Here is a 25,714-nt window from a genome sequence, read left to right on the forward strand (position 1 = left end):
GCTCAGGGGCTTCAAGGCGCTACATTTATGATGAAGACATCACTGTAGCTAAATGTGTCATGGGAACATTTCACATGGGGTTGTGGTATAACGTAAATATTAATTTCTAAGATCAAATAAAAATAAAATATTTGCAGTGTCTAAGGGAAATGTCAATGTTTTCTAGCGCTGCCAGTACATTTTTATTCCAGAAGTCAGACATGTACAGGAGAATTTCAAATGAGGCAGGTTTCAAGTGGGATTCTGTAGGATATCACCGTTTCACAAATCACAGCCTTGTTTTTCCTATGGCACATGTCCCTGAGACGGCCTCCGAATATAAGCCAGGCATTCAGTACTATAAAGTTAAGTTTAACCAACTGAAAATGAATTGAGATGCTTGCCATTGTGAGACGTGCTATAAAAGTGCCCTCTTGAAAATTGAAGTTCTTATGGAAAAGGTGTGAACATTTCTATCGCTATTCATAGTGATGAACGGGCTCTGGCACCTCACCCCTGCTAAATTTCATTTTTTAGAAGTCTGACCTTACTATATAATTTTGTTCCATAATTTGACTTCGTGATCTAGAATTGAGACAATAGCATAGTCAAATCTGCACACACCAGTCCTACAACCTTTGTGAACGAGTACACAGTTATCCGAGAGTCAATTGCTGTCAATTTGCATTGAATAAAACAATAACACTTATTATTAAGAATGGGTGAGTGGCCAGAGGTGATGTATGGTGACGTCAGCATAACATCACCCATCACTGACCTGATTGAGGCAGGTGGGACTCACTTTTATGGAGGCCCGCGCCTTGCAAATTAATCCTTATTCCCGCGTACATTGGCACAAGAATCCATTTCAGATTACTGAGCAGGAAAAGTCAGAGCTCACACTGGCCATGTTTCGTCAAATATTTCCCTGCTTTAAAACTGGTGTGCAAGGGACGTCAGTGATCATCCTCGAATTATAGGAAGGTGCAAAAGGGGATGGGGGTCCCTTGTGACTGGTAGTGCCATTGGACAGAACTACACTTCCATCGCCTCTGCTCTACAGACCCCTTGCCAACAGTGTGCCACTGAACATCTGGAATTTTTTTTAGCTATTGTAATGCATGTTATTCTTACAATAAACATATAAGGAGCGTTAGGGACATGTTGTTTTATCTTGTCCAACGACATATCAATTTGATTAATTTTAACATACTTTGTTGTTTCTCAGAACATATTGTCTAATCAGAGCTGTGATTTATTTGCACTTTTTCTCTTTTGTAGATGGTCGACCAAAAATGTGGGTTTATGGAGCTTCGGCTGGTGTATTTCTTCTCATTGTTTTTCTCATTTGTATGTCATACCTCCTTTGGTAAGTACCGATGTTGTGATGTTGTAGTGTCTTACTACCAGAAGACAAACAATATAGACCTGGCAAAATATTCTCGACATAACATTGACCATCAGATTTTCATGAAGAGAATTATGCATAGGTACCTACAGATGTACTTTATCTAACATCATTTAAATATATGCCATTATGATTATCTATCTATCTATCTATTTATCTATCTATCTATCTATCTATCTATCTATCTATCTATCTATCTATCTATCTATCTATCTATCTATCTATCTATCTATCTGTCTGTCTGTCTGTCTGTCTGTCTGTCTGTCTGTCTGTCTGTCTTTCTGTCTGTCTGTCTGTCTGTCTGTCTGTCTGTCTGTCTGTCTGTCCTAAGGAATGTAGCTGTTGAGTTAAGAATAGTGGGGCAGATTTACGAGGAAGTGCCACAGCGATGCACAGCAAGCCTTTTGGCTGTGCCACACTGTGGCACTTCCAAAGCACAGGAATGCTACATATTTACAAGGATATGTTGCATTCCTGTGCTCACCCCTGAGCTGGCGCACAAACATCTGCCATGCGCCAGTGCAGGCACCCTTGCACCATGGTGCAAGGATGCCTGCGTCATGGGTAGATTGTTTTTGTGCAGGAAGGGGCACCTTCCTGCACAAAAACAATCACTACATGCCTTTTCCTCTATCAATGCGTGCTGTAGAATGCAGCACGCATTGAAAGAGTAAAAAACGTGGAAAATTAAAACATTTCTTCTTGTTGCACCTCGCTACGCCACCCCCGTAGCATTCAGATGCATTTCCAGATTTACGAGGAATAGTAAATCTGGAAATGTGTCTTGTTCCATGGGTGTCGCGTGGGAACACCCACTGCAACACCCATGGAACGCCCCTTTCACGCAAAGTGCTGAGTGTAAAGGGGCCATATTTACAAGGACAGAAAAAGCTACGCAGGGTGGCTTTTCCTGTCCCCTAAATATGAAGCAGAAAAATACGCCACCAGTACGTTACAAAAAGTGATGTTCTGGTGGCGCATGGGGCTTGTAAATCTGCCCCCAGTAAATTTAAACCTCCATATACATAATTACCTGTGAGAATGCGCTGGTCAAAACTACCCAGGTTGGGTATTAACAGGTTAGTGTGATAGCATCTTCAGTGAAGATACTAAAGAAAACAACCCTTGCATTGTCTGACAAATATATTTTTTTAATGTTTGTTTATTTACAATGCTGGAATTTGTCAAAGTTGTATTTGTCATTGCATAACAAATACACTGAACATATAAAACAAATGCACAGAAACAATATATGTAATAGTATCACCAAACAGAGGAAGGCAACAGATGCATTTTCGGTCTATAGTTATAGCAATGGAAAAAAATAGCTGAACTGGAAATGTATTTCAAAGTATTGCTTTACCAATAAAAATCAAAAACGTTTGATTTGGTTTTTCACACTGCCACTTGGAGCCGTTTATAATCCAGAGTAGTACTCTTCCCTTGCTGCAGGGCCTACACCTAGACATACTGTGAAAAGACCATACTTGTTCAAAATTGTGGGCAGACCGTACCACCCTTCTCTGACGTGGCAAACACAGATGCATGGATGCACATGAGGAGATTGCTGCGTGCAGGGAGCAAGAAGCTTGACGGAATGCTTACCGCAGCAAGTTGTACCAGCAGTTGCTTGGCGCCGCTCAGGCATGACCTCAGAGGCCCGCTGCAAGTAGCTATGAGAGAGGCAATCTTCGAGAGAGGCAACATTTTGTCAGGTTGTGCAGGCTGGCACAGCCAGCGCGGCTTGGCTGCACAGTGCTCCCTGTCTGACCACCTGGCTCTAACTCCTGGTGATGTTGATTGCTGTTGGGCACCCCCACCACTTTTGTCTTCCTGGATGTGGGGGTCCCATTACATTCTGTCTCTCTCTCCCTCTCGAAGACAGCCCCCATGATAAACCTCACCCCTGACCAAGGAGAGGAGACTCAGGCAACTTTGGTGATCTTGGCAGAGGCCATGTGAGAACTGCCAGTGCATTGGGGGACCCTGGGGGCTCCATTCATGGCTAGGGGTTCCCTCCTTTGACCTAGCAGCTCATAGTCAAAGCTGAAGGTCCGTGGCAACACCAATTATCACCTATCATCTGCGAGAACTTATATCCAATTATTTTGGGGGGCCTTCAGAGTATCGGGACAAGCTTTAGCGTTAGTTGCTTTGGTAGGGGTGTCTACCGGGCACACAGAGGCGGTTGGGTTAGATCCTGGTGCGGCTTGTGCCTCACGGTCCTACTGCCATTTTCACTCATTTACGGGCTCTCCATCTCTATTGCTGAGCCCGCTGTGAAGGGTGCAGGGATTGTCTAATTGAATAAACTACTCAGCTCAGAAAAACAACTCAGAATCAGCAAGGCAACAGTAGTGCTGTGACTGTTGTATTGGCAATACTACAGGCAAGATCGCTATTCAGCTTGTTGATCCCGTTGATAAGAGGACTATTTATTCACAAGTTGGGTGTAGGCGTGCCTAACCGGTGACAGTGTTAGGAGTTTTATTACCTGGATTGGCGGGCCCCAACTGCTTGGTTCATTGCATGGTGGATAACAGGACCCTGAAGAAATTGTGTTCTGCTCATGTTATTGTAGCAAATTAGTATTTGAAGGTAAGAAAAGCAAGTCTTGGAAGCAGGAGATCTCAACTATCACATTTTAAATTGCATTGAGGAATTTCAGATTATTTTTCTAAGTCAAATAAATGGAAAACGCTAATTAAGGTTTTGTTGACAAATATTTGTTTGTGTGTTATACAATATATGAAGCTGCAGAAGTGGCAGAAGCCTCTGGCCTCTCCTCAGTTTTGATTAGCCCCTTAGGCTATCTAGGGTCACTTTTGAATTGGGGTTCAGCCATGGCTACATCAACAATGGCTATTGGTCAAGAATGGGCTGAGGATGCCCCTTTTTGTGCTACCCTCTTAAGATTACCAGGAAAGTATGAAGAGATGAGGAAAAGGATTGAGTCTGCCCCTCCTCCTTAATCATCACATCTGACACAAAATAATGCCTGAGGAAGTAATCTAAGGGTGATCCTGTGAGAATGTGTCTGTAACTTCTTCCTTGCATTAGGAAGTTATCCCTTCTGACATAGGCAAGGTGGAGGATGTTACAATACCAGATATAGAGCTGGCAAAGGGATGCCCATTAGAGGCCAAGGTCATTCTAAAATAATCTGGCAGACTTTCAAGCGAAGGCCCCTCCCCTAAAGTACAAATATTCAAACCTCTTTTCCATCTCTTTTTAGTAATACCGCTTCTATGAGTGATACCCTCCTTTCACCCAGTGCCACTGCAATCTTGGTACCCTTAGTTCTGGCAGGAGAGGAATGGCTTCAGAGGTATTCATTTGTATGGAGAAAGTTTTATCCTCCGTTTCAGCACTCCTGGATAAATCAGTGTCTAATTCAGACCATTTATTAGATATGTTCAGCTCTATATTAATGGGAGTACAAAACCTTTCATCATCTGGAATCACCCGAATGCTCCCACATAATACCACGTAGTCAAAATCCACTGCAGCTGAAGCTAAACAAGAGGTTGCAATGTCACTGTTCAAGTTGGGAAACCTAGCAAGACAGAGAGCAGTTTAAATATTGCAGATTCTAATAGCTCTAAATTAATTTAGGATCCAGTTTACTGATTAAAATCATCATCTTCATCAGAAAGCTCGATGGCCATAAAAGAACATGTTAAACAAAGTACATGAGAACACAGAAATCAAAAATACAATTTACAATTCATATACAAATCCGATATGGTTCCTCTCATAAAAATCCATTGATAAAAATCTTAAAAATACAATGCAGAGAAAAGGTTAAAAAGGTTAGAAATATCGGAGTAAGAAAAACCCCCAATCAATCAGATAGATAGCTTATTCTGCCTAGGCCTTCACAAATACATCAGAAACCTTAAGACAGCGAAGATGATAAATTGTCTAGTATCGCTTCTTAGTATTCTGTACGCAATCCTATAGTTCCTTAGACCCAGATTATGGCACACTTCTTCCTAAACCCTTGGCATGTTGGACAAAAAAGTACGACATGCTTGGCTGTGTATACCACCCGGAACAGAAGGGGCAAGATCTAATGGAGTCAGGGTTATCACGATTCCATACAGCTGTAAAAGAGCGTATGGGTAGGATCCCCATATGGAATTTTTTTTTCTAATTGTATTTATTGAAGATTGCACAATGAATCACAGCAGGTACATGTTACAGCGCCGTTTTCAGTTACAAATAAAACAAGTATAGCGAATATTGCTGTTGCACCTTAAAGTCGGATAAGCATTTTTCCATTTTAACAGAACAAACCAGAAAACAAGCTATCGTCAGTACACAGAACGAGCAGGTGTTGCATTCCCAGCATTTTGTATAGAGTGCAGAATAGCATAGCAAATATATAGTCCGTATAGAGTCAATACATAGAATGAAGGACAAAGCATACATCTACAAATATAGACATAGGTAGGTGTTTAGCACATCAACCGCCCAGATCGGGCTGGAACCGGGCCTGTCATCTATAGGCAGTGTAGTTGCGCAGACAGTATACAGGGTAAACCCGATATCCCACCCTGAGACTACGTGACCAAGTCCACAGCTCCAGTATGTGTGGATTCAGCTCTGTTTCGTGACCATTGCAGGAACGGTTCACAGATGTCTCGCGGCTGGGAGGCCGTCGGCATCAGGTCCCAATACATTCCCGGCTGCGTGTGGCCATATGCCACATCCGCCAGCCAGTCCGTAAATTTAGGTCGTGTTCTGCGTCCCCATTTCAGAGCCACCTGTCGCTTAGCGTATAATAACAGCAAAGCATGTAATTTCCTACTTTTTGGTTCTGTATTCGCCACCCATCCCAGGATACCAAGAAGTGGGGAGGGACAGTCAGTTCTATTTAGTATCTGATTTATGGCAACAAAACCCCACGACCAGTACTCAGATAGAGCCGTACAGCTCCAAGCTACATGTAGAAAGGAAGCCCCTTCTGCCCCACATCTCCAGCAGTTATTGTCTTCCCTAATACCCATACAGTGTAGGGCTAATGGGGTGCGGTAGAACCGGTGCAAAAATTTTAAATGAATTAATCGAAGTTTGTAATTCGGGGACAATTCCAACAGTTGTTTACAGCAAAAGGACCACTGGTCGTCGGTTAATGGCGACTCAAGTTCTTCATTCCACAGTTGTAAAGATTTAGGCACCACAACAGGGGACTGCTCCTGCATGGAATTGATACTAGTTTCTTCCTGGATGCCCTCGCTAATATGTTTTGAAGTGCGTTAAGGTGTGGCGGTTCCTCCGGGAAATGGTCCCACATCGCTTTACAGGCAGATTTGAGTTTATGATATGCGAACGTGTCCCCAAACGACAAGGGCTGTCCCACCTCCCCGACCGGAAGATCCAAAAACACACCCTCAGGGTATAAATCAGCAAATGTGTACATCTTAACTCCAGCGACAGAGACATCGTCACCGCACATCTCAAGGCAGGGAAGCATGGGGTTCTGCTTGAGGGGGATCGCAGGTGCGTATAACAGGGGTAAGGCCGCACGCTTCTGCAGCTCGCGCCACGCCCAGCGAAGCATATCGGCTGAGTGAATGTCCCTAGCGGGTCTAGGAGTTTTGCGGTATAAGGCGACACTCAATGGCAGTGGAGCCACCGCATCCAGCTCAACCTCCACATGTGGTTGGTATGGCGTGGGAAATGCCCAAAAATGCAAGTATTGGGCCTGCGCGCATAGCGCGTATAAGTGCATGTCAGGTGCACCCATGCCCCCCTGTCTCAGCGGCAGAGTCAATAATACCCACGAGAGTCGAGCTTGGCTCCCAGCCCACACCAAGGACAGCAAGTGGGACCGTAGGCAGGTGAAGAAGCATTGTGTAAGCGGAATAGGGATGTTTGCAAAGAGGTAATGGGATTTGGGCAGTACAACCATTTTCGCCAGCGCTATCCTACCGGCCAAAGATAAAGGGAGTTTCGACCATATTGCCACCTTGCTTTCCAACCAGGACACTGCCTTCCCAAAATTTAGGGTCCAGAGGTCTTGGAGGTTACGGCTAATCCAGATGCCTAGATATTTAACTTCATCTGCGTCCCACCTCAAAGGATAGTCGGAGTGGACCTCCGAAGTATTATCAGTCAATGGGAACATGACCGATTTGGACCAATTTATATTAACGCCGGAAAGTCCTCCAAATTTAACAAATTCCCTTAGGAGGGGATTCAAATTTTCAGCTGGATTATTCACATAAAGAGTGACATCGTCGGCGTAGAGTGAGATCAGCAAGCTTCTGGAGCTAAGTCCTATACCTCTAGCTGTATGGTGTTGTCTAATTCTGGCTGCTAATGGCTCCATGGCGATGGCAAAAAGCAATGGGGATAGTGGGCATCCCTGTCTTGTTCCCCCAGCAATCATGAACGGGTCGGATATCATGCCATTGACCCTCACCCGGGCTTTGGGAGCAGTGTAGAGTAACCGAATCTGATTTATAAACAACGGGCTAAATTCCATGCGCTCTAGAATGGTAAATAGATAGGGCCATTCGAGGGAGTCGAACGCCTTTGTGGCATCTAAGAATATCGCTGCTGCCTGCACATGTGGATGTAAATAGTGTAGTATCGAGAACACAGTTCTTAGGTTGTGTGTAGTGGCACGTCCAGGTATAAAACCTGATTGGTCCGGGAGGGCCACCATCGGGAACAAGGGCTGAAGACCGCTATTATTTTCGCATACATTTTTAAGTCCACGTTGATCAGCGACAAGGGTCTACATGAATCAAGGCATTTTTCATCTTTGTCTGGTTTCAACAACGTTATGACCAGTGCTTCCCTCATCAAGTCAGGCAGTGTCCCTACCTCTAGCGCCTCGGCAAACACCTCATGCAGCCTTGGGGGAAGCTCATCAACATATGTTTTGTAGAAGGCTGCCGTCAGGCCATCTGGCCCTGGAGCCTTGTTCAGCGGGAGGGCTTTTATGGTTTTGGCAATGTCTTGGACCGTCACAGGGTGGTCCATGTACTGTCGGTGCACATTGTTGAACCACACTATCACTATGGACTCTAGATAGGACGCAAGGGCGCCAGTAGGCGTAGAGTGTGTGGACTTATACAAGTTGGAATAGTATGTGGTGAACGCCTGTAATATCCCACTCTGACCTGTGATCAAGGCCCCTTCAGTTTCAAATATGGTGTGCACATGTGTGGGTGGTGCAGAGCAGTTGATCATTCTAGCTAGGATTCGACTGGGTCTATCGCCCTCTCCATATCTACGCGCCTCAGCTTGTTTGTTTAAGAATTTCAGTTCGCGTTGGGCCTCTTCAGTGAAGTCTAGTAATTTGGCTTTGAGTTGTGCGGCCGTGTCAGGTGTTGGGTCGGTACAGAAAGATTGTTCCAGATCTTTGAGCTTGCCCTCTAATCTAGCTAAGGTACTTCTGATGGCCTTCAGGACCCCCGCTCTGTGCGCTATGCATTGACCCCTTATGACCACCATAAAGGCGTCCCATAGTGTTGCCTCTGAGGTGTCGGGGCCCTCATTGTTAACAAAGTTTTCTTTTATATCTTGACGTATCTCTTCGGTGAAGGCTGCATCTTGAAGCGCATGCGGCGGAAGGCGCCAGGTGAAAGCTCTCACAGGGGCCCCAGGGATGTCAAGTGTAAGGAGGCATGGAGTGTGATCAGAAAGGGAGCGGGCAAGAATACCAACATCCGCAGTCGAAGTGGCTACGTCCTGGGACACCAACCAGAAATCTGATCTAGACCAGGCAGCATGGTGTGCGGAGATGCATGTACCTATCCTTGTGTGGGCATTTCGGGTTCTCCAAACATCTATTAAACATCCTTCGCTTATTATATCTCGCAAAGCCTGACTTGCACGGGGATGCAATTGCCTGGAAGTGCTTTGCCTATCTAGTGTGTCATCTGTGACCACGTTAAAGTCCCCTCCCCAGATGACCGTAGGACAGTCAAGGATTGTTATCTGCACCCACACCTTCCTGAAAAACATAGGGTCATCAACATTTGGCCCATACACAGCAGCCAAAACTACATTTTTGCCCAGCAGGGTACCCTGCATTACCACATATCTTCCCTCCTCATCACTAAGCACAGTGTGTTTTTTCCAATCAATGCCTCTGCGCACAAGGATAGCGACCACTCTAGCGTAATTAGAGAAAATGGCTGAGTACGCGGACCCCCATCTCGAGTGCTTCAGCCTGGGTGAGACTGTGGAGTTAATGTGTGTCTCCTGTAAGAAACAGATGTCAATATCATGGCGTAATAGGTAGCTGTGCATCAATCTAGCCTTCCTGCCATCGTTAAGGCCTCGTATGTTCCATGTTAAAACCTTTGTTACACCCATTGTCCAAAGCAGTTAGCGCAAATATCGATTGACTCATTTTAGAACTCAGTACAATGCATATCTGGTAAATACTCAATTGGCACTGACAATTCGCCCAACAACCCCAATCCCCAAACCACCCCCTGCCCACACCAACCCCCCAATCAGGTTGTGTATAAACCCCCCTAATACGCCAACGGCGTCAAAACAGTACAACTGTAGAATTGTGGGAGACACCCCTCGGAGGCGCTGCAGTCCGAGCATACACCCCTGGTTGCACAGGGTGGCTGCAATATTACAAGCTGTTTGTGCAGCGTATGGATCGGGTCCACAACCCGGTATAGAGTGTCAAGGACAGTAAATAGAACACATAGTATTGAACAAAGGTAGAGCCCCTGCATAAACCAAATTCCGGGCTGTCTCTAATTCACAGGATCTATCTATAGGAGCAGGATACGTATTCAGTGTGACAGCTGTGATATGGGCAGCAGAAGCTGAGTTACATCCAAAGGTGACCACGCATCAGGGCAAATATAATTCAGTCATTGTCACTCATGGAGCCGCCCCGTCAACCTCTGAGGGTGCTTTCCTCTTTGATTTAGACCCACACACATGTTTCGCAAATTTCAGAGCTGATTTTGCATCTAGGAAGTGGTGCGCCGTGCCCTCATGCATGACCCGCAGCTTGGCCGGGTATAGGAGGGAATATGGGATCTCGGCTTGAAGCAGTAGTCGTTTAGCTGGCTGGAATTCCTTGCGGGCCGCTTGCACCAGTGGTGTAAAATCAGGATAGAAGGAAATGTTGTTACCTTTGTGAGTTATCTTTCCTTTTTCCCTTGCCAACCGCAGTATCAGATCCCCGTCCTGGTAATTGAGTAGCTTCACTAGGATCGGTCTTGGTGGAGCCCCAACAGGAGTTTTTTTCCCCAATGTTCTGTGCGCCCGCTCCACGGTGAACACCGGGGAGAGGCTCGGGTCAAAGATGTCGTGCAGTAGATCAGTGATGAAGGCTTCCATTCTTCCCATTGCTGTGGTCTCCGGAATCCCGGTGACTCTGATGTTGCATCTTTGAGAACGCGCCTCCAAATCATCCACTTTGGCACAAAGGGTGTCAATCCTGGTGTCCATGTTAGTGATATGCGTTTTGGTCTCCTGCTGGAATTCATTGCACTCTGTGGTTCGGTTTTCAAGGCTATCTAGCCGCGTTTCGTGAGTGGCAACCTGAGAGCGCACAGTGTCTAATTGGGCAGTCATGGCATCGAGTTTAGCATCTATGCTTTTGAGACTTGATCGTACCTCCATCAGGAGCGCTGCGACATCCAAGTCCGGAGGGGCCTCTTGTGTCGACCCCCCTGCAGCCAAGGGATCTTGTTCAGTTTGTTTGGCTTGTTTCTTTTGCTCAAATGCAAGCTTTGCTTGGCGGGGATCGCCCTTGCCCATGTCGCGATCAGCCCCCACACGCTGATCCCGAATCATCAGTTGAGCTCACCGCCTGGTGTAGTGACATCTAAGGATCACGGAGTGGGCGCAGCAGGACACCGGTGGCGCCAATATGTCCGATGTAGCTTCTCTCCTCTAAGTTGTGCTCTGCCGTTCCCGTGAAGGCACCGATCAAGCAGAGTACATGGGCAGTGGCCAAGTCTCAGGGGGCATCACGACAACTCAGGGCAGTATAGTGGCAGTGGGAGGAGGTCAGCCCGCGCCGAGTCACCACAGGGCCGGGGGCTCACAGCAAATACAGTCTTAGCAGGTTTCCACGCTGAGGCCCAGGATATGGACTGCAGGGGGCGGGGAGCGGCTTTCCGAATGCCTGATCACAGGCAGACGTCGTCTATAGCTCCCACTGCCGCCCGCCTCCCAGTGCCGTCCGGTTGGGCACAAGTGCGTATCAACGCATGCCGGCCACAACGCGTTTGCGTGTCCTTAGTTTGCTGGTGTAGGCCAAGGAGTTTTACATGCTGTATTGGGCCCCCCGTGCACACATCACAACAAAGTGGGCTTCACAGAGTGTTCGCAGCCCGCCGTATCCCGCGCCAGAGCCTCCCAATTCAAAATGGCGGTCCGCCGCCTCTTTGGTCTGCCGAGGTTCGCCACCCCAAGAGACCGGCGATCTGCAAATCCACCCTCAGGAGCCGCGTGCAGTGTGGGGATCTATGAGGGAGAGCGGCGACACCACCTCACCTCCATGTGAGCAGCCTCTGCACCGATTGTCTCTCACCCGTTTCACAAGCGGCCGGCCTGTGCGTCCTCGGCCTCAAGTAGTGGGCAGCTCCTGAGGTGTACCTCCAACGTCTCTGGGTCGCAACGCAGCACCCCGCCGGTCGAGGCAGCTGGAGTCCGTATCTTTGGCAGCTTTCCCTTTAGGACAACGTAATTCGGGTCGATCGTGCCCAGGATCGTCTAAAGGCAGTGGATATCGAAATCAGGTGGATTTCATTTGCAACAGTTACGATTTTAACAGGATTACTAGAGCAGCCGGCGGAGCTCGCCGATTAAGCAGCCATTTCACAGCTCGCATCCCCATATGGAATTTAATGTATAAAGAATTCCCAAAAGGGAGTTCAACCTTGTCTGAAACCATCTCCAAGCAATAGTCAGTTTTAAATTCCTAAAAGGAAGCAGTAAGAGATCCACCCTAAAACGATTTAGAGTAAGATGGTCACTATGACACCAGTAAGCACACTTTAATTTCAGTTTCAAGACCAATATTGTGTCTTCTGGAATAGACCAAAGATTCTCAAACCCAAACTGCCTAAATTGATCTTTAACCGACCTAAGCCAAGAGATCTTTTAGGTCCGACGCTGCCCCATTAAGTCTTTTAGGGCCCGATGTAGGTAATTCTTATTTACCACTTCTTAAATACCAAATTTTACCGATTCGGTATTTAAGAAGTGGTAAATATGAAGGGGGGAGATGTAGGTATTTCCAGATGTGGAAATACCGAATCGTTAAGATTCGGTATTTACCGAATCTGATCGGTATTTCCTATTGATTCCTATGGGCTGTGAAGCCCGTAGGAATCAATGGGCAATACCGATTCTGTAATTACAGAATCGGTAAATACCGGTTTTAGCAAGGGTGCAGGGGGTGTCACTTTGACACCCTCTGGCACCCCAAAAATAGGCATGTGCGCCATGTGGCACACAGACATGCCCTAAGGGCATGTCTGTCTGTCACATGGCTAGGTGTGCATGCACACATGTGCATGCACACCTGAATTCGGTATTTTAACACCCAATTGGATTGGGTGTTAAAATACCGAATTTGTAGGGCCTTTGGGACTCTGAAGAGTCCCACCTACATCTGAGATTTACCGAATCGGTAAAAATACCGATTCGGTATTTTACAGAATCGGTAAATTTACCGAATCGGTAAATTTACCGATTCTGTAAAATTGTGCTCCTACATGCCAAATCTGTAATACCGGTCGGTAACGGCCGAAAATACCGATTTTCGGCCGTTACCGACCGACCTACATCTGGCCCTATGAGCCTTGCAAAAAGGTGTGAGCTCAGGGGCTGTCCATAGTCTCAGCTAGTACAACAAAGGTGTCACCTTCACTGTATCATTAATATGTTTAGGGCCATAATCCAACCATAATGGACACAGTGGGGTACTTGTTGGCAGGTTGCTTAAATTCCACATAAATCAATTTTCTACAAGCTCAAGGGCTCTTACATCTATAAAACCCCACACGTCTCTGCCGTACAGGGTAGCCCCTAGAGCCTGACATTTATAGATCTCAAGTGCTTGGGTTACTGGGCAAAAAGGTGTACTAGGCTGGGCCCTCAAAATGCCCCCATAATGTTGCTCAAACTTCAGACTGCATTTCTGGACATGCAATGTCCAGTTAAAATGTTCTGTGATAGTAACCCCCAAAGAATTAAACACTTGAATACCATCCAGAATTTCACTGTTAAAAGTTGAATTTGGGTGAAATGTTGGGAAGGGGTTAAAAACCATATATTTAATCTTTCACAGGTTAATCTCCAGCTCATGATGCTTGCAAAGGACCTAAAGCAATCCAGGAGCTTTTGAATTCCCATTGGGGATTTAGATAACAAAAGGGTGGTGTCTGCAGTCAGCAGTGCTGGAATCTTATCCCCGGCAAGGCATGGAGCATCACCCTCACATTTCTCAAGCTGGGATGCCAGGTCATTGATATAAAGAAGAAAAAAGGTTGGAGCCAACACACTCCCCTGCCTCGCTCCCTGATTCACAGGTATTGGGTTGGTCAGCTCACTTTGAGTCCCACATCTGACCTAGGCATAATACCCAGTGTGTAGTTCTATAATAACTTTTAAAAGATAAGCGGGCCCTCATCTTTAACAGCACCCTCAATATGGACTCTCTAGGGATGAGGGCAAATGCAGACCACAAGTACTCAAAGATTACATAAAGTCTGCCTCCCCTCACAGAAACATACTTCCAGTACAGCAGCTGCAGGCGGAATGCCTTGTCAGTTGTTCCAACACTGTACATAATTCAGCTTGTAACGAGGTCAGAACTTCTGAATCAATCAAACTCTCACTCAGTCTATTCAAAATTATACGACTGAACAGTTTTTTTGAACTGTCGATTAGACTAATTGGCCTGTAGGTCTTGGGTAGGGACCTGCAGCCCTTTTTAAAAGTGGGCGGCATCTGTGCACTAGTCAGTAAAGCATTGAAAAACAAGACAAAATAAGGGCATTGTATGTCCTTAAATGACTTAAACAAATCCCAAGCCCTGGTGCCTTGTTAGATATGATCAAATCCAAGACTTTGAAAATCTCTATACTCAATATATTGGGAACCTTTTGTGGCACTCATACAATAAGGGACTCAGCGGAGGCCATGTCAGAAGATTTACCACTCTTAAACATTATCTTCTGGCCAATGAAGTTAGCCTGTGTCATTTCCTTGGCAAGGGACCCAACAGAAACCACACCAAGAGGACTGCCACTCTCCATACTAGTTTTCTGATCATTAGACTTAGCCTATACTGCATTTCCTATGTGTGACAGCCATTTCCCAGGTTATCTCATCCGGATATAAGTGAGAGGAAAGTTCAACCCATGCAGCTGCAGCAATTTTACTATCAAGAGGAGCGTGGGTTCATGAGTCAGAAAGCACAATAGTCTTTGCCTTTAATGGCATTCAGCATAAAGTCCCATTTGGTACATCCCAGGCTCTTTTTGCATTCGAGATAATGGCTTTATAAAGTGACCTAGCTGCCCGAATGGTATCTCTAGACCCTGCTTTAATGGATCTTGACAAAGATTGTCTTGTACCTCTACATGATTTGGTATACCAGGAGACCTCTTTTTTCCCTTCTACAATACTTTACAACTCTTTCAAGAATAAATTCCTGCGAGAAGCAACATAGACTTGTGAATTGTACACAAATTCAAAAAGGATTTTAGTGGACTCTAGGTTCCGTTCTCAGCTACCACCGCACCCAATCCAGCAGTACAACCTCCAAACCGTTCCCCAGGGTTTGCTCTGACTCTACCACCACATTCACTTAAGTCTTCTCCGGTTTTTGGTAGGAACTAACCCTTGGTCTAAGTACTCATGTGGGGCCTTCTGGTGTGAATCACCCAGGGCTCCCAATGTTAAGCCAAGAGTGTTATGGTCACTATCTTGCCAAGGAGTTACAATCGTTTCACCCAGGACTGGCCACAACCTAATGTTCAAAAGGATATAATCAATTAGGCTAGAGCACTGTGGGCGATGATACGCATGTCTCCCTTCCCTGACAGATCTGGTTCTCCCATTACATGCCCACATGCCATTACTTATTGAAAACACATTCAGCTGCAACACTGCGCCAGACCACCTCTTGACAGGAGGCAGTGTTCCACCAGGAACACCCCAAACATGATCCTCATCGCTACTAACATACTCATGAAGAGCAGACAATAGCTTGAATCTCCAGCACTATAAAAGAGCCCCAATCCAGGCATGAAACCTAGATGTTAAACCAGCAACATTCCAGGAAATTACCTTGGTGGAATGGGGAAGATGGAAGTATACATCACCTGTAGCATTTAGCCTCAACACTTCGAGAAATAAAAGGGATGGCCCATCACACCTGAGTGGCGGGGTCAGAACCCAGAAGGGACAATATCAAAACAAGGAAAAGTAATTAGAGGGGCACAGTCCTATCAGTGGCATTATGCTACCCTATCACCAGTTTCCAGCTGACTCTGTGACTCTGGTATTGCTACTACCAATGGTAGATATTGTTCATCAATCTAACCCATCCATATCATATAAGGGAAAGAAATTATTAGAGAGCGGCAATGGGGGTCCACCAACACCAATTGACATTGTAGGCAGAGCTCATGTGCTCCCTTGTACCTTACTTGGAGGTGTTTATGAAAAATCTCAGAGGGACAAGATTTATACCAGCTCTCTTTATGCAAGTCCCCGCCCAACTCTAGACCAACCGTTGAGCTAGATCAGGGGTCAACAAATTGATAACTACACAGTCCCTGCTAATGCTTTTTGTCACAGGGCCAACCAAACCCACCCTTCTTACAAGTAAGGTCTCATCATACTGGTGAAACAGCCAATGGCATACCTTGTTTTTGATGTCTACGAAGGATTAATTGCTAGAACTCTGGGAGGAGGGTACTCCTGTAAGAACAGGTATATAGGGGCAACAGTCATGGGGGAGATTTAATTGGGATTACTGCTGTAGATTAAAATCTTTGGCCCGAGGGTGAGTCCCCTGTTGATATTGTTGTTGGTGTAACTTGTTCCCAACAGCATTAACCTAGGGTCTGCCCCCTGACGCCCCAACCCCACCTGTGACCAGCTGTGTTTAAAATCACTTTTGAAGACTTAAAGCAAGTGGTATCATTAAATCCTACAGAGATAAAGTGGCTTCCAATATTTAGGAAAATGTTAAACTTAACTGTTCCAGCTAAGTCTCCTGCTTTATTGATGGATCCTTCCAAAGGTGAAGATAAGAAACAAGTCCCTCTGATACTAAGCAAAAGAAAGGATAGAAGAAAGGAAAAGGTAAGAAGAAGAGGCCCTTTATGAAATGTAAAGCAAGGAAAATTAGATTCAGGAATGAACCTGCTGTAGAGAATTCTTCAAAAAGAACAGATGATGGACGGAATGCTGAACAATGCAAACATTCACCCCCATTCAACATATCTTTTTTTAATACATCTTTTTTCCAACCACACCACACCAGTTTGTACCCAGCCATATGCAAATCAGTGTAGACACTGTTCCTCATGGGAACAGTCCAGTCAGAACTGCCAAACCTGGTCCACCCTGGACTGGAAACAAGCATTTTGGGACTGGTTTCGGGGTACCGCCCCTCATCAGCCAATCTAGCTTGAATCCAGTGGCCCATTGAGTATGGACCCACATCTGGGCATTCCATTCCCACTTAGGGAGACAAAAGCTAAAAGAACAGACGATGAACAGAAAGCTGAACAATGCAAACATTCACAACAAGCCAACAGATCTGGGTTTAATCCATCTATTATTTTGTCCACCAGGCCATCCCAGTTTGGATCTAGCTAGATAATTCTGATACAGAGTTTCCCTTGATTGCTTCGACCAACACTCCATCTATTGCATCTCATGTTATTGATACTTAAAATTCTTCTGCTAACCCGGAAGTGGATGTGACTAAAATTTACTATGACAGCATGAGAAATCTTTCATTACTGCCCAGTAATGGGTTGATGACATGTAATATGGTGGGTTCCTCTTTAAATGTATCCCAGGGTCGTCGGGTTAACGGGGACTGCTTAGCCTCCTCAAACATTGCCTTCAATACTCTTGTTGACCATGAAAGGTCTCATAAAGCACATCTAGATCAAAAAAATAGTCAAGGGGAAGACACTGTACGCCAAATGCCCCAACAGAGGACAATGGTAATATGGTCCCTAATGTTATGGGCATTGATCAGCAGGGAAATCCAGCATTAAAAGATTCATGGTCTTTAGGTCATCTAAATAATGGGGCAAATGCCCACAAAGACATAAAAAAAAATTTGGAAATGTTTCATGTAATATTAATAGTGGTCATTTGGGCTCAGATTCTAAGACGAATAAGTTCGACGTTATTTTATTGTTTGCCACTTACATAACATAACATACACTCAGTGTATCTCTGTACCTTTCATTCATAGAATCAACAACATACACTAAAACCACACTTCTTAAAATGCAGAGATCAAGCAAATGAACAAAGTTTAGCAAATATGGGTAATACCTGTAGCATTTTCTGTTGAGTCGTGAAAACACAGTTCACTAACAGAAAATTCATAGAAACAAACGCTGGTGCTTGTCGCACTGAATTAGAGAAAAAATACATCTATGACAGTATTGAACCAGACACAGGACTGTGTGGATTTTAATAAGGTGTGCCTGCCTATGCGGTTAGAGTGCATGCTGTCAGTTTGTGCATTGTCCCCACGTAGAGCTGGCACAGAGTCTTTTTATGTTATGGGTACTTCTCCCACCACAACGCCAATATGTGTAATCTAACCTCCCATCTTCTAGAAAATACTATTCAGAGAGCACCCTTTTGCCTAAAACTATAAAAATGCCTCTTGGTGTTTTGACCAGGTGCAAACATTAAAGATGTGTAGTTGGCGAATTCCTCTATTGGATAATGGGATCGTTAACCAGAATTATCTCCATCACCACGCTGTGCTCTCAAATTAGCTTTTCTCTCTTAAACACTATCTTGGTGTACTGAAAATGTCTGCTATTTTTGAACCTTTTCTTCTATCAGCACAATTCTATTCAAATTTCCATCCTATCAAGTAATTCCTGAAACATAATTTAAAATCGCTGCATGGCTGCTAAAGGGTCACAAGAGAGTTTTTCCTGTTTTTGTGGTGAATATCACTTTAATAAATTCTATTGCCCACATGCATACACTGTCTCAGTGAACCGTGCTTCAGGTTTAGTAGAGACGCATTGATGTGCCTTGTAGAAGAAGCTGGCTAAACAGCTACTACAGTTAAACTATAGACTCATAGCCAACTTAGACCGTGTTTATCTCAAAACTCCTGGACAAAGCAAAAGTGCAGTATTAAGGACTAACAGCCAGATTCATCAACGGGAAATCGGCTCGCAAAGGGCCAGATTCTCAGAATCTGGCTTTTTGCAAGCGCAATTTTTGCATTTGGGATTCATCATCCCAAATGCAAAAATCGCAACTTGCGAAATCGCTAAATTGCGCAGAATTGCATTTAAGGAATCTCTATTTGAGATTCCTTAAATGCAATTCATGAACCATTTTTGAATTGCGAAATCGCTATTTTTGGCCGCTATTTACCGCGAAGTATGACTTCGTGGTAAATAGCGAAAACTTTAGTGCATTTTTCTAAGTTGTATTTTACACACAGACATGTCCTTTGGGCATGTGTGTGCGCAACATCAGTCTAGATTTACATTTCAGGGGTGCTACAGGGTGTCCTTTGGACACCCCTGGCACCCTTGAAATCGAGGAAGCTGTACAAATCGCAAATAAAATTGCGATTTCTACATCAATCCCGTTCTGCAAGTCCTTAATAGGGATTCCTTAATAATCGCTATTAAGGACTCGCAAAATGGGACAATGATGAATCTGGGGGTAAGTGCTGAGTTATCAAATGTCACGCAGCACACAGCACAGCAAGACACCTTGCGTTACAGGGAGAGGGCAGGAATGCGCCATATATAACATTATTTGGCACATCCCTGCCCTCTCCTTGTGCTGGTGTCCTATGTGCTGCCTGGCACCAATGCAGGCACCCTTGCATATTGGTGCATGGGTGCCTGCATTGCAGGCAGTATTGTTTTTGTGCAGGAAGGAGTACCTTCCTGTCCTGCATAACAACAATCCTTTGAGGCTTAGGGCCACACATATCATGCATTTAGCTGGTCGCTAATGGCGGTTTGCGACTTGTAAAATGCATTTTGGTATGTATGAATTCCAATTTGTGATTCTGTAACATGTTTAGGGCGTCCCGTCCTAATACCGAAATGCAGCGGTGTGTAGGAATATACCCCTTTGTGAAAGTTCATAAAAGTTTTTTTCAAGAGCAGGCAGTGACGCATCTCCCTAGATGAGTCATGTTGTAAATGGGCCTCAACATGGCGCATTACTTATGCCGCCCCTGCTTCACAAAAAGTGATGCAACAGTGACGCAAAAGTGTCGCAAAGGGGCTTGTAAATCTCCCCCTTGGTTTATTAGATTCATGGTTACGGGGTCACTCATATTTTAGGCCAGTCAAGCATACCTCAATAGTGGGAAATATATGGAAACTTTTTGAGGGAAAAGGAAAGGAAATGGCATGATGGGAGAGCTGGATTTTTTGATGATGATTATGATGATTCTTCTTCTTCTTCAATGTGTTCTTTTTATTCTTACAGCAAAACGCCAAAGCAGCATCAACTTTCAGTTCCACAGCAGAAACCTCTAACCTTGGCCTACGACGGTGACGTCGACATGTAGAAAAATAGAAATCCAAATGTACACTTCAGCTGCCTTAACTCACTTTTTGTATGAAACGTACCACGGAGTTCTCAATTTTTTGAGGAATGTCTGGATGTAAATCACCGAGCAGACTGATAATGGCGAATTTCACATTTTGCAAACGGCCTGTTTAGAGAAGGGATTTAGAAACCACAACAACCCACGTGTGTTCCTGAATGAACAAAAGGGACTAGACACTTCAAACGGCACAATATATTTGAGTGTGGAATGCATGACGACAATCCCAAACAAAGTACAACTTCAGCAGTGGAGAAACAATTAGCACAAGCGGCAAATGCATTTCTTCAACCGTATGCACTATGTTAGTGCAAAACTCTTTTCAGACCTAACATGTTTTTCTAGAACAAGCATATTTATTGAAAATACTGCAAGACTCTTTCTCGTTTGTCATAAAAGTCTAGAAAATGTGACTGAATCTATCTCCCATGTGCGTGAATTCGCAAATGCGGAACACTTTTCTTCCGAACTGGATTGCCCTATGGATTTTATTTTCATCAGCAACAAGAAAGTTGGATTCTAACAACATTTCATGGAATTCGAAAACTGCCAGTTGTCTACTAGCACCCATGTAAATTGAACAAATAACGAGATCTAGGTGCGACATTCAGCAACAATTAAGATTCTAAAATGGAAAACACAGATACATTTAAGGTTTCATAATATGTTACATCGTGTTAAGTCTTGCTATCTCTGGTTTTGTAGCCTGACGTTTCTTAAAACAGTGCATTTATAGAAAAATAATAAAAAGAGAAACACGATTTTATAGTAAATTGCAATTACCGGTGACATCTTGTGCACGCCTAACACCAAATGTGATAATTAATGTCCTTTAAAAAGTTCTGCTTAGGTAAGGTTTTATAAGCAGTCAGTCGTTACAATAAAGCTGACGTGCAATTATAGGGAAGACGTTGCCACCTTGTGGTCATTCTAATTAGTTGCAACTGGATAAAAATGCTAGAAGTATGAGTTTAAGAAAACAATTGTTGCAGTTTAAAACGGTATTGTTTGGAATGTAAAATTCTTGAACTCCTCCAGGCAAAAGTATTATCTGTAAATTAATTTCATATTTTGTTTTTTTACGTTTTTTTGTAAAGTGAATACAGATACATTGCAAATAAAAGCCATTTAAAAATAATATATTTTCATTGCATTATTTGAAGAATATGTAGGTGCATTTTTATGTATCAATCAACTGAGGTACCCATTTACAAGCCCCGTGATGAAGCATACCTCTTCTGGTGGGTGAGGGAAACCGTCCTTTAAAGGGATGCCTTCTTCCAGGTCAGCCCTTTTGTCTCTCCTCTTTCTCTTGATAGACCAGAGGGTTCTTGTGTGTTTTGTAATTAAATTCAGGGAGTTCGCCCTCGCTGGTCTTAAAAATCTCCTCTGGCTCCCCTTTTGTGTATACACCCTTGCAACATAGCGCAAGGGTGCCTGCGTTGCAGGGAATTATTGTTTATAAGCAGGAAAGTGTCCCTTCTTGCACATAAACAATCCATAATGCAGAATCCAGCACAAACAGAAGTTACAAATCGTCATTATTTAATGATTGTTTATGGGCCGGAAAAGACAACTTTCTCCACATAAACAATCATTAATGGCTTTTTGCTCCATTTGTGCTGCAGAATGCAGCACAATTAGAAAAAGTTAAAAACGAGGAGAAATAAATGCATTTCTGCGTTTTGCGCCTTTCTAACACATGCTCTTGCATGGCATTAGTTTTTGGCGCTGCCACAGATTTACACCTCTATTTAAATCTGGTGCAGCATCAAAAATCAATGGATGTTGTGGTGGAATGCCCACAGCAACACCCATTGCATGCCCCTTTGTTGTAGAGGACTGTGGCGGAAAGGCACATATTTACAAGGTGGTGGTAAGCCAGGCTAAGTGGTTTCGTGTAGCCCTGTCATTGTGAAAATGGCACTACGCCTCCATTGCATTAAAAAAAGTGATGCTCCAGTGATGATAGGGGCTTGAAAATATTTCCCTATGTTTTTGATGCAAAGTCTCATCAGGCTTCATTGGTGGATTGGGTTTTAGAACAAAGCCTTTGGGTGTTTGTGGAGATCCGTTCCAGAAACACTTTCTTGACACAAAGCAGCAAAAACTGGATTTGAAGCTGTGAAACTATTGTCTTTCAGCACAAAACACACTTTGCACTGGAAAGAAAACCCCTTCTGCCACTTTCTCTGCTTTGCCTCACTTTGCCATGGTTAGCAACGGGTAGCATGGTGCAGAGCTGACGGGACAAACTCCAGAGGACATGTGAAAAGCATCCACGCAGTACACACAGGCGACACCCAAGGCACACTACAAAAAGAGACCACACCAGTTTTGGTGAAAAGAATAACTTGTGTATTATGTCAACACAGGATAGTAATCACAGTACTTTACACTGTGCCAACTGGTGTCAAGGCAGTATTTACATGGGGGGATTATTTACAGGGCAGGGCTAATCGGGCCTCTGCTAGATCCATCGCTAAGGGACAAAAGATAAGTGAAAAAGGTAAGTCCATTAGTCTCAATGCTGCAATAAAGACATAAAGCATTAGCATTCTGCCTAAGGCTGGAACCTGAAGCGTGAAACACAGTGACATAACACATTAGGCAGGAACATCTGCAATAAGCATAACATTAGCATGGGAAGTATCATTCTAGGACATAATGATCCTGTCTTGAGACCTCAACGTGGGCCTTAGGCAGACTCCACATTAGCATAAACCCCTGGGATGGACCACATTAGCATGGGGCCCAAACATAGTAGCATTTGGTATACCTTTTAGCGAGTCCAACAGTCCGGGGCATAACCTGTGGGCCTCAAATTAGCATGAGCCACCCCGGGCATGAATTAAGGGGCAGCAACATGAGCCAAAAGCAACATTAACAGGACCCTTTACACAACACTTCATGAGGCAGAAGTTTAGGACATCATCCCCTGACATCAAGGGTAATCCTCAGCCTCACATTGGCACCAAACTCAGTAGGCCTAGGAACATGAATACATCAGGCCGCAAATCAGCAGGATAGACACGGTAGCACTTAGAACATTGTGCCTTAACATTAGGTACAATCAGGGGCGTAAGTCACCTCCTGCATTTGCATGAAAAACATAACAGCATAAACATGTGAGCATAGGGGCTTATTATACACAACAACTTCCAGTGTGGGGGCTTCCACATGTTTGCATGAATCCTGAGGCTCCTCCCTGGGCATAACAGTCCCCGCCCCAGCCCTGCGTCGTAATGGCCATATCATTAAGCATAAACCTGTGGCACATCTCACTATTCGTAAACCGCATTAGATTAGGCACAGAACATTGCATGCATGACGTCAGTATAAGTCCATGGGGCCCAAGCTCAGCAATGGGAACATTAGAGAAAGCAGTAGGCCTAATACCAATGGCTTAATGATTAGGGCATGGGGCGCATTAGGCATTATACTGGCATAGGTCACATTAGGCAGAGTCCTTGGGGCATGGGGCCTAAAACATTCCCAGTAGTGTGTCCATAGTGGGCCCGACCGTTCCCACTGCCCACTGTCCAGCAGGTCAGGGATGTAAAGCCCAGTCAATACTGACAAGGTGGAAGCCCCTCTCTCGGGGCCTTAAGCACCGTGCACGTCTCAACCCTACATGCAGTCATAGGGGGGCGGGCTCTCTCTTCCACCCGGGAGCCCCGCTGGTCACTTGCGGCGCTTCCTCACAGGGGGAGGCTGGGTAGGCTCCCGCTCTCCTAGGGCTTCTCCGGCCGGCTTCCTCCAGTCCTGTTCTCATCGCACAGGGCTCTCCCCTGTGCCTTTGGGCCCCGCCCGTAGTGCCTCACCGGACTTCACCCAGGCCCGAACCCTTGGGACCCAGGGCTTCAATGGGCAGATGCGCGGGGCTCCCCTCAAGGCATAGGAGCCCTGCTAGAGCGCAACCTTCCTCCTTCTGAATTCGCCCGGGCCCAGTCTTCAATGCGGAGCCCACGAGGCTCCAGACGGCGTCCTTCCGGGGCGCCAACCAGCGGTGTGGGCTCCTGCTCCGGTTTTAGATTCAGTCAAGGCACGGGCTTCCACCAGCACACAAGGGCCCCGTCTGACTTCCCGGGCAGCTCCTTCTTCTTCTGGGTTGCTGCGGGCAGCGCGGCGGCCCTTAGTTGATCCCAGGCTGCGGCGGTGATTCCAGGTGGCAATCATGCGGGGTGGGCACCCGCTGGGTTAATTAAGCGAGCCAACGCGAGTTTGGCTCCCGCTAGTTCTAAATCAGCACAGGCACCGCCATTACACGGGGTAGGCTCCCGTTAAATCAATATCAAAACCACCGGGTAGGCTCCCGCTGGATTCTAAGTATGCAGGCAGTCTTCTCACGTGGGGTGGGCACCTGAGATGGCAGCAATAACGCGGGGTAGGCTCCTGTGGTGCTTCACACTAAAACAGTTCTTCTCGTCCACGCATCGCTGTGGGGTCCCCGCTTATTCCTCGGCAGAATTAGCATAAAGCGCTGCAGAAATCAGCTCCTCACCTCTGGGGCTAGGAATATAGAGCTGCACTCACCAAGTGCCAGTCAGCAGGCAAGATTGCGACAGGAGATAGCTCTCTTCTTCACTGGCACTCTGATTATAGCGCTCCTCACCTCCTTCTGGGTGCAGTCAGTAGGCAGATAACATCTTCTCTTCCAGGCGCTAGGGAGCAGTCAGGACCCAGGTGTAGCGTTCACGAGGCGCTAGGGCAGGAGAGCGGCAGGCAGTGCTAGGCCAGGTTAGCAGTCAGTGGGTACTCATCAGTACAGGACATCAGCTCCTGGGAACCATCATCCCCTGTAGCTTCGCACTCCTCCTGTTACAGCAGCCTCTACTCTAGCAGCCGGATCTCACTGGCCCTATGGATGGGGAGGTGTGCAGATGGGCTCAGGGGCCAGCACACAGCCCCATATGGCGGCACCCCCTGGCAGCAGGTCCCCTCACTCTCAAGTCCACGTTCGGTCTGAGCACATGGTGGCACAGCCCCCCTACTTATACGCCCCTCACCCCCTCCTACCAGACAGTGCCAGAAGCTTCTAGAAGCCTCAGGGGAAACTTGTTCCAACTGGCTCAGGAGTAGAGCACCCTGGGTGCCAGGCTTTCCCTCCAAAAGCTGAGATGGCTGGGAAACCAAACAACTTGACTGGTAACCCACCACAGTCATGTGGCAGCACACACAGCCATGGCATCATTTTAAAAGCGACATTTCACCAGGGTGCTTTCTTGCAATGGGGGAATTACAGGTGCGCACACCATTGCATTACATTTAACATGACATCTCACCACACCACACATGGCCTATACATTTCTCTACAATGGGGAAGACATCCTAAAATAGGGGGGTGAAAAGCAAAACATTTTGGGAAAATGGGCAACAGCCATCATTCACTTGGCCAAGGAATAATCAGTCAGCTCGTCAATTTTGAGACTGAGTAGTAACTTTCAATTGAAGTGTGGTTATTTTGCTGAATCAGAAATCCAAATATCACGCTTAGGGACATATGTACA

General features: G+C 45.5%; 1 protein-coding gene across 1 annotated transcript in view; it reads left to right on the plus strand.

The window, feature by feature from the left end:
* The window catches only part of THSD7B (thrombospondin type 1 domain containing 7B), a 1,994,218-nt gene extending 1,972,895 nt beyond the window's left edge, over positions 1-21,323 (plus strand). The window contains exons 27-28 of the mRNA XM_078682458.1: positions 1,261-1,348; positions 20,084-21,323. Of these exons, the coding sequence (XP_078538584.1) occupies positions 1,261-1,348; positions 20,084-20,165 (170 nt within the window). The 3' untranslated portion in view covers positions 20,166-21,323. The remainder of the gene's footprint in view (positions 1-1,260; positions 1,349-20,083) is intronic.
* The last annotated feature ends 4,391 nt before the right edge of the window (positions 21,324-25,714 follow it).

This window comes from Lissotriton helveticus, chromosome 3_1 (genome assembly GCF_964261635.1).
Source record: "Lissotriton helveticus chromosome 3_1, aLisHel1.1, whole genome shotgun sequence".
NCBI lineage: Eukaryota > Metazoa > Chordata > Amphibia > Caudata > Salamandridae > Lissotriton > Lissotriton helveticus.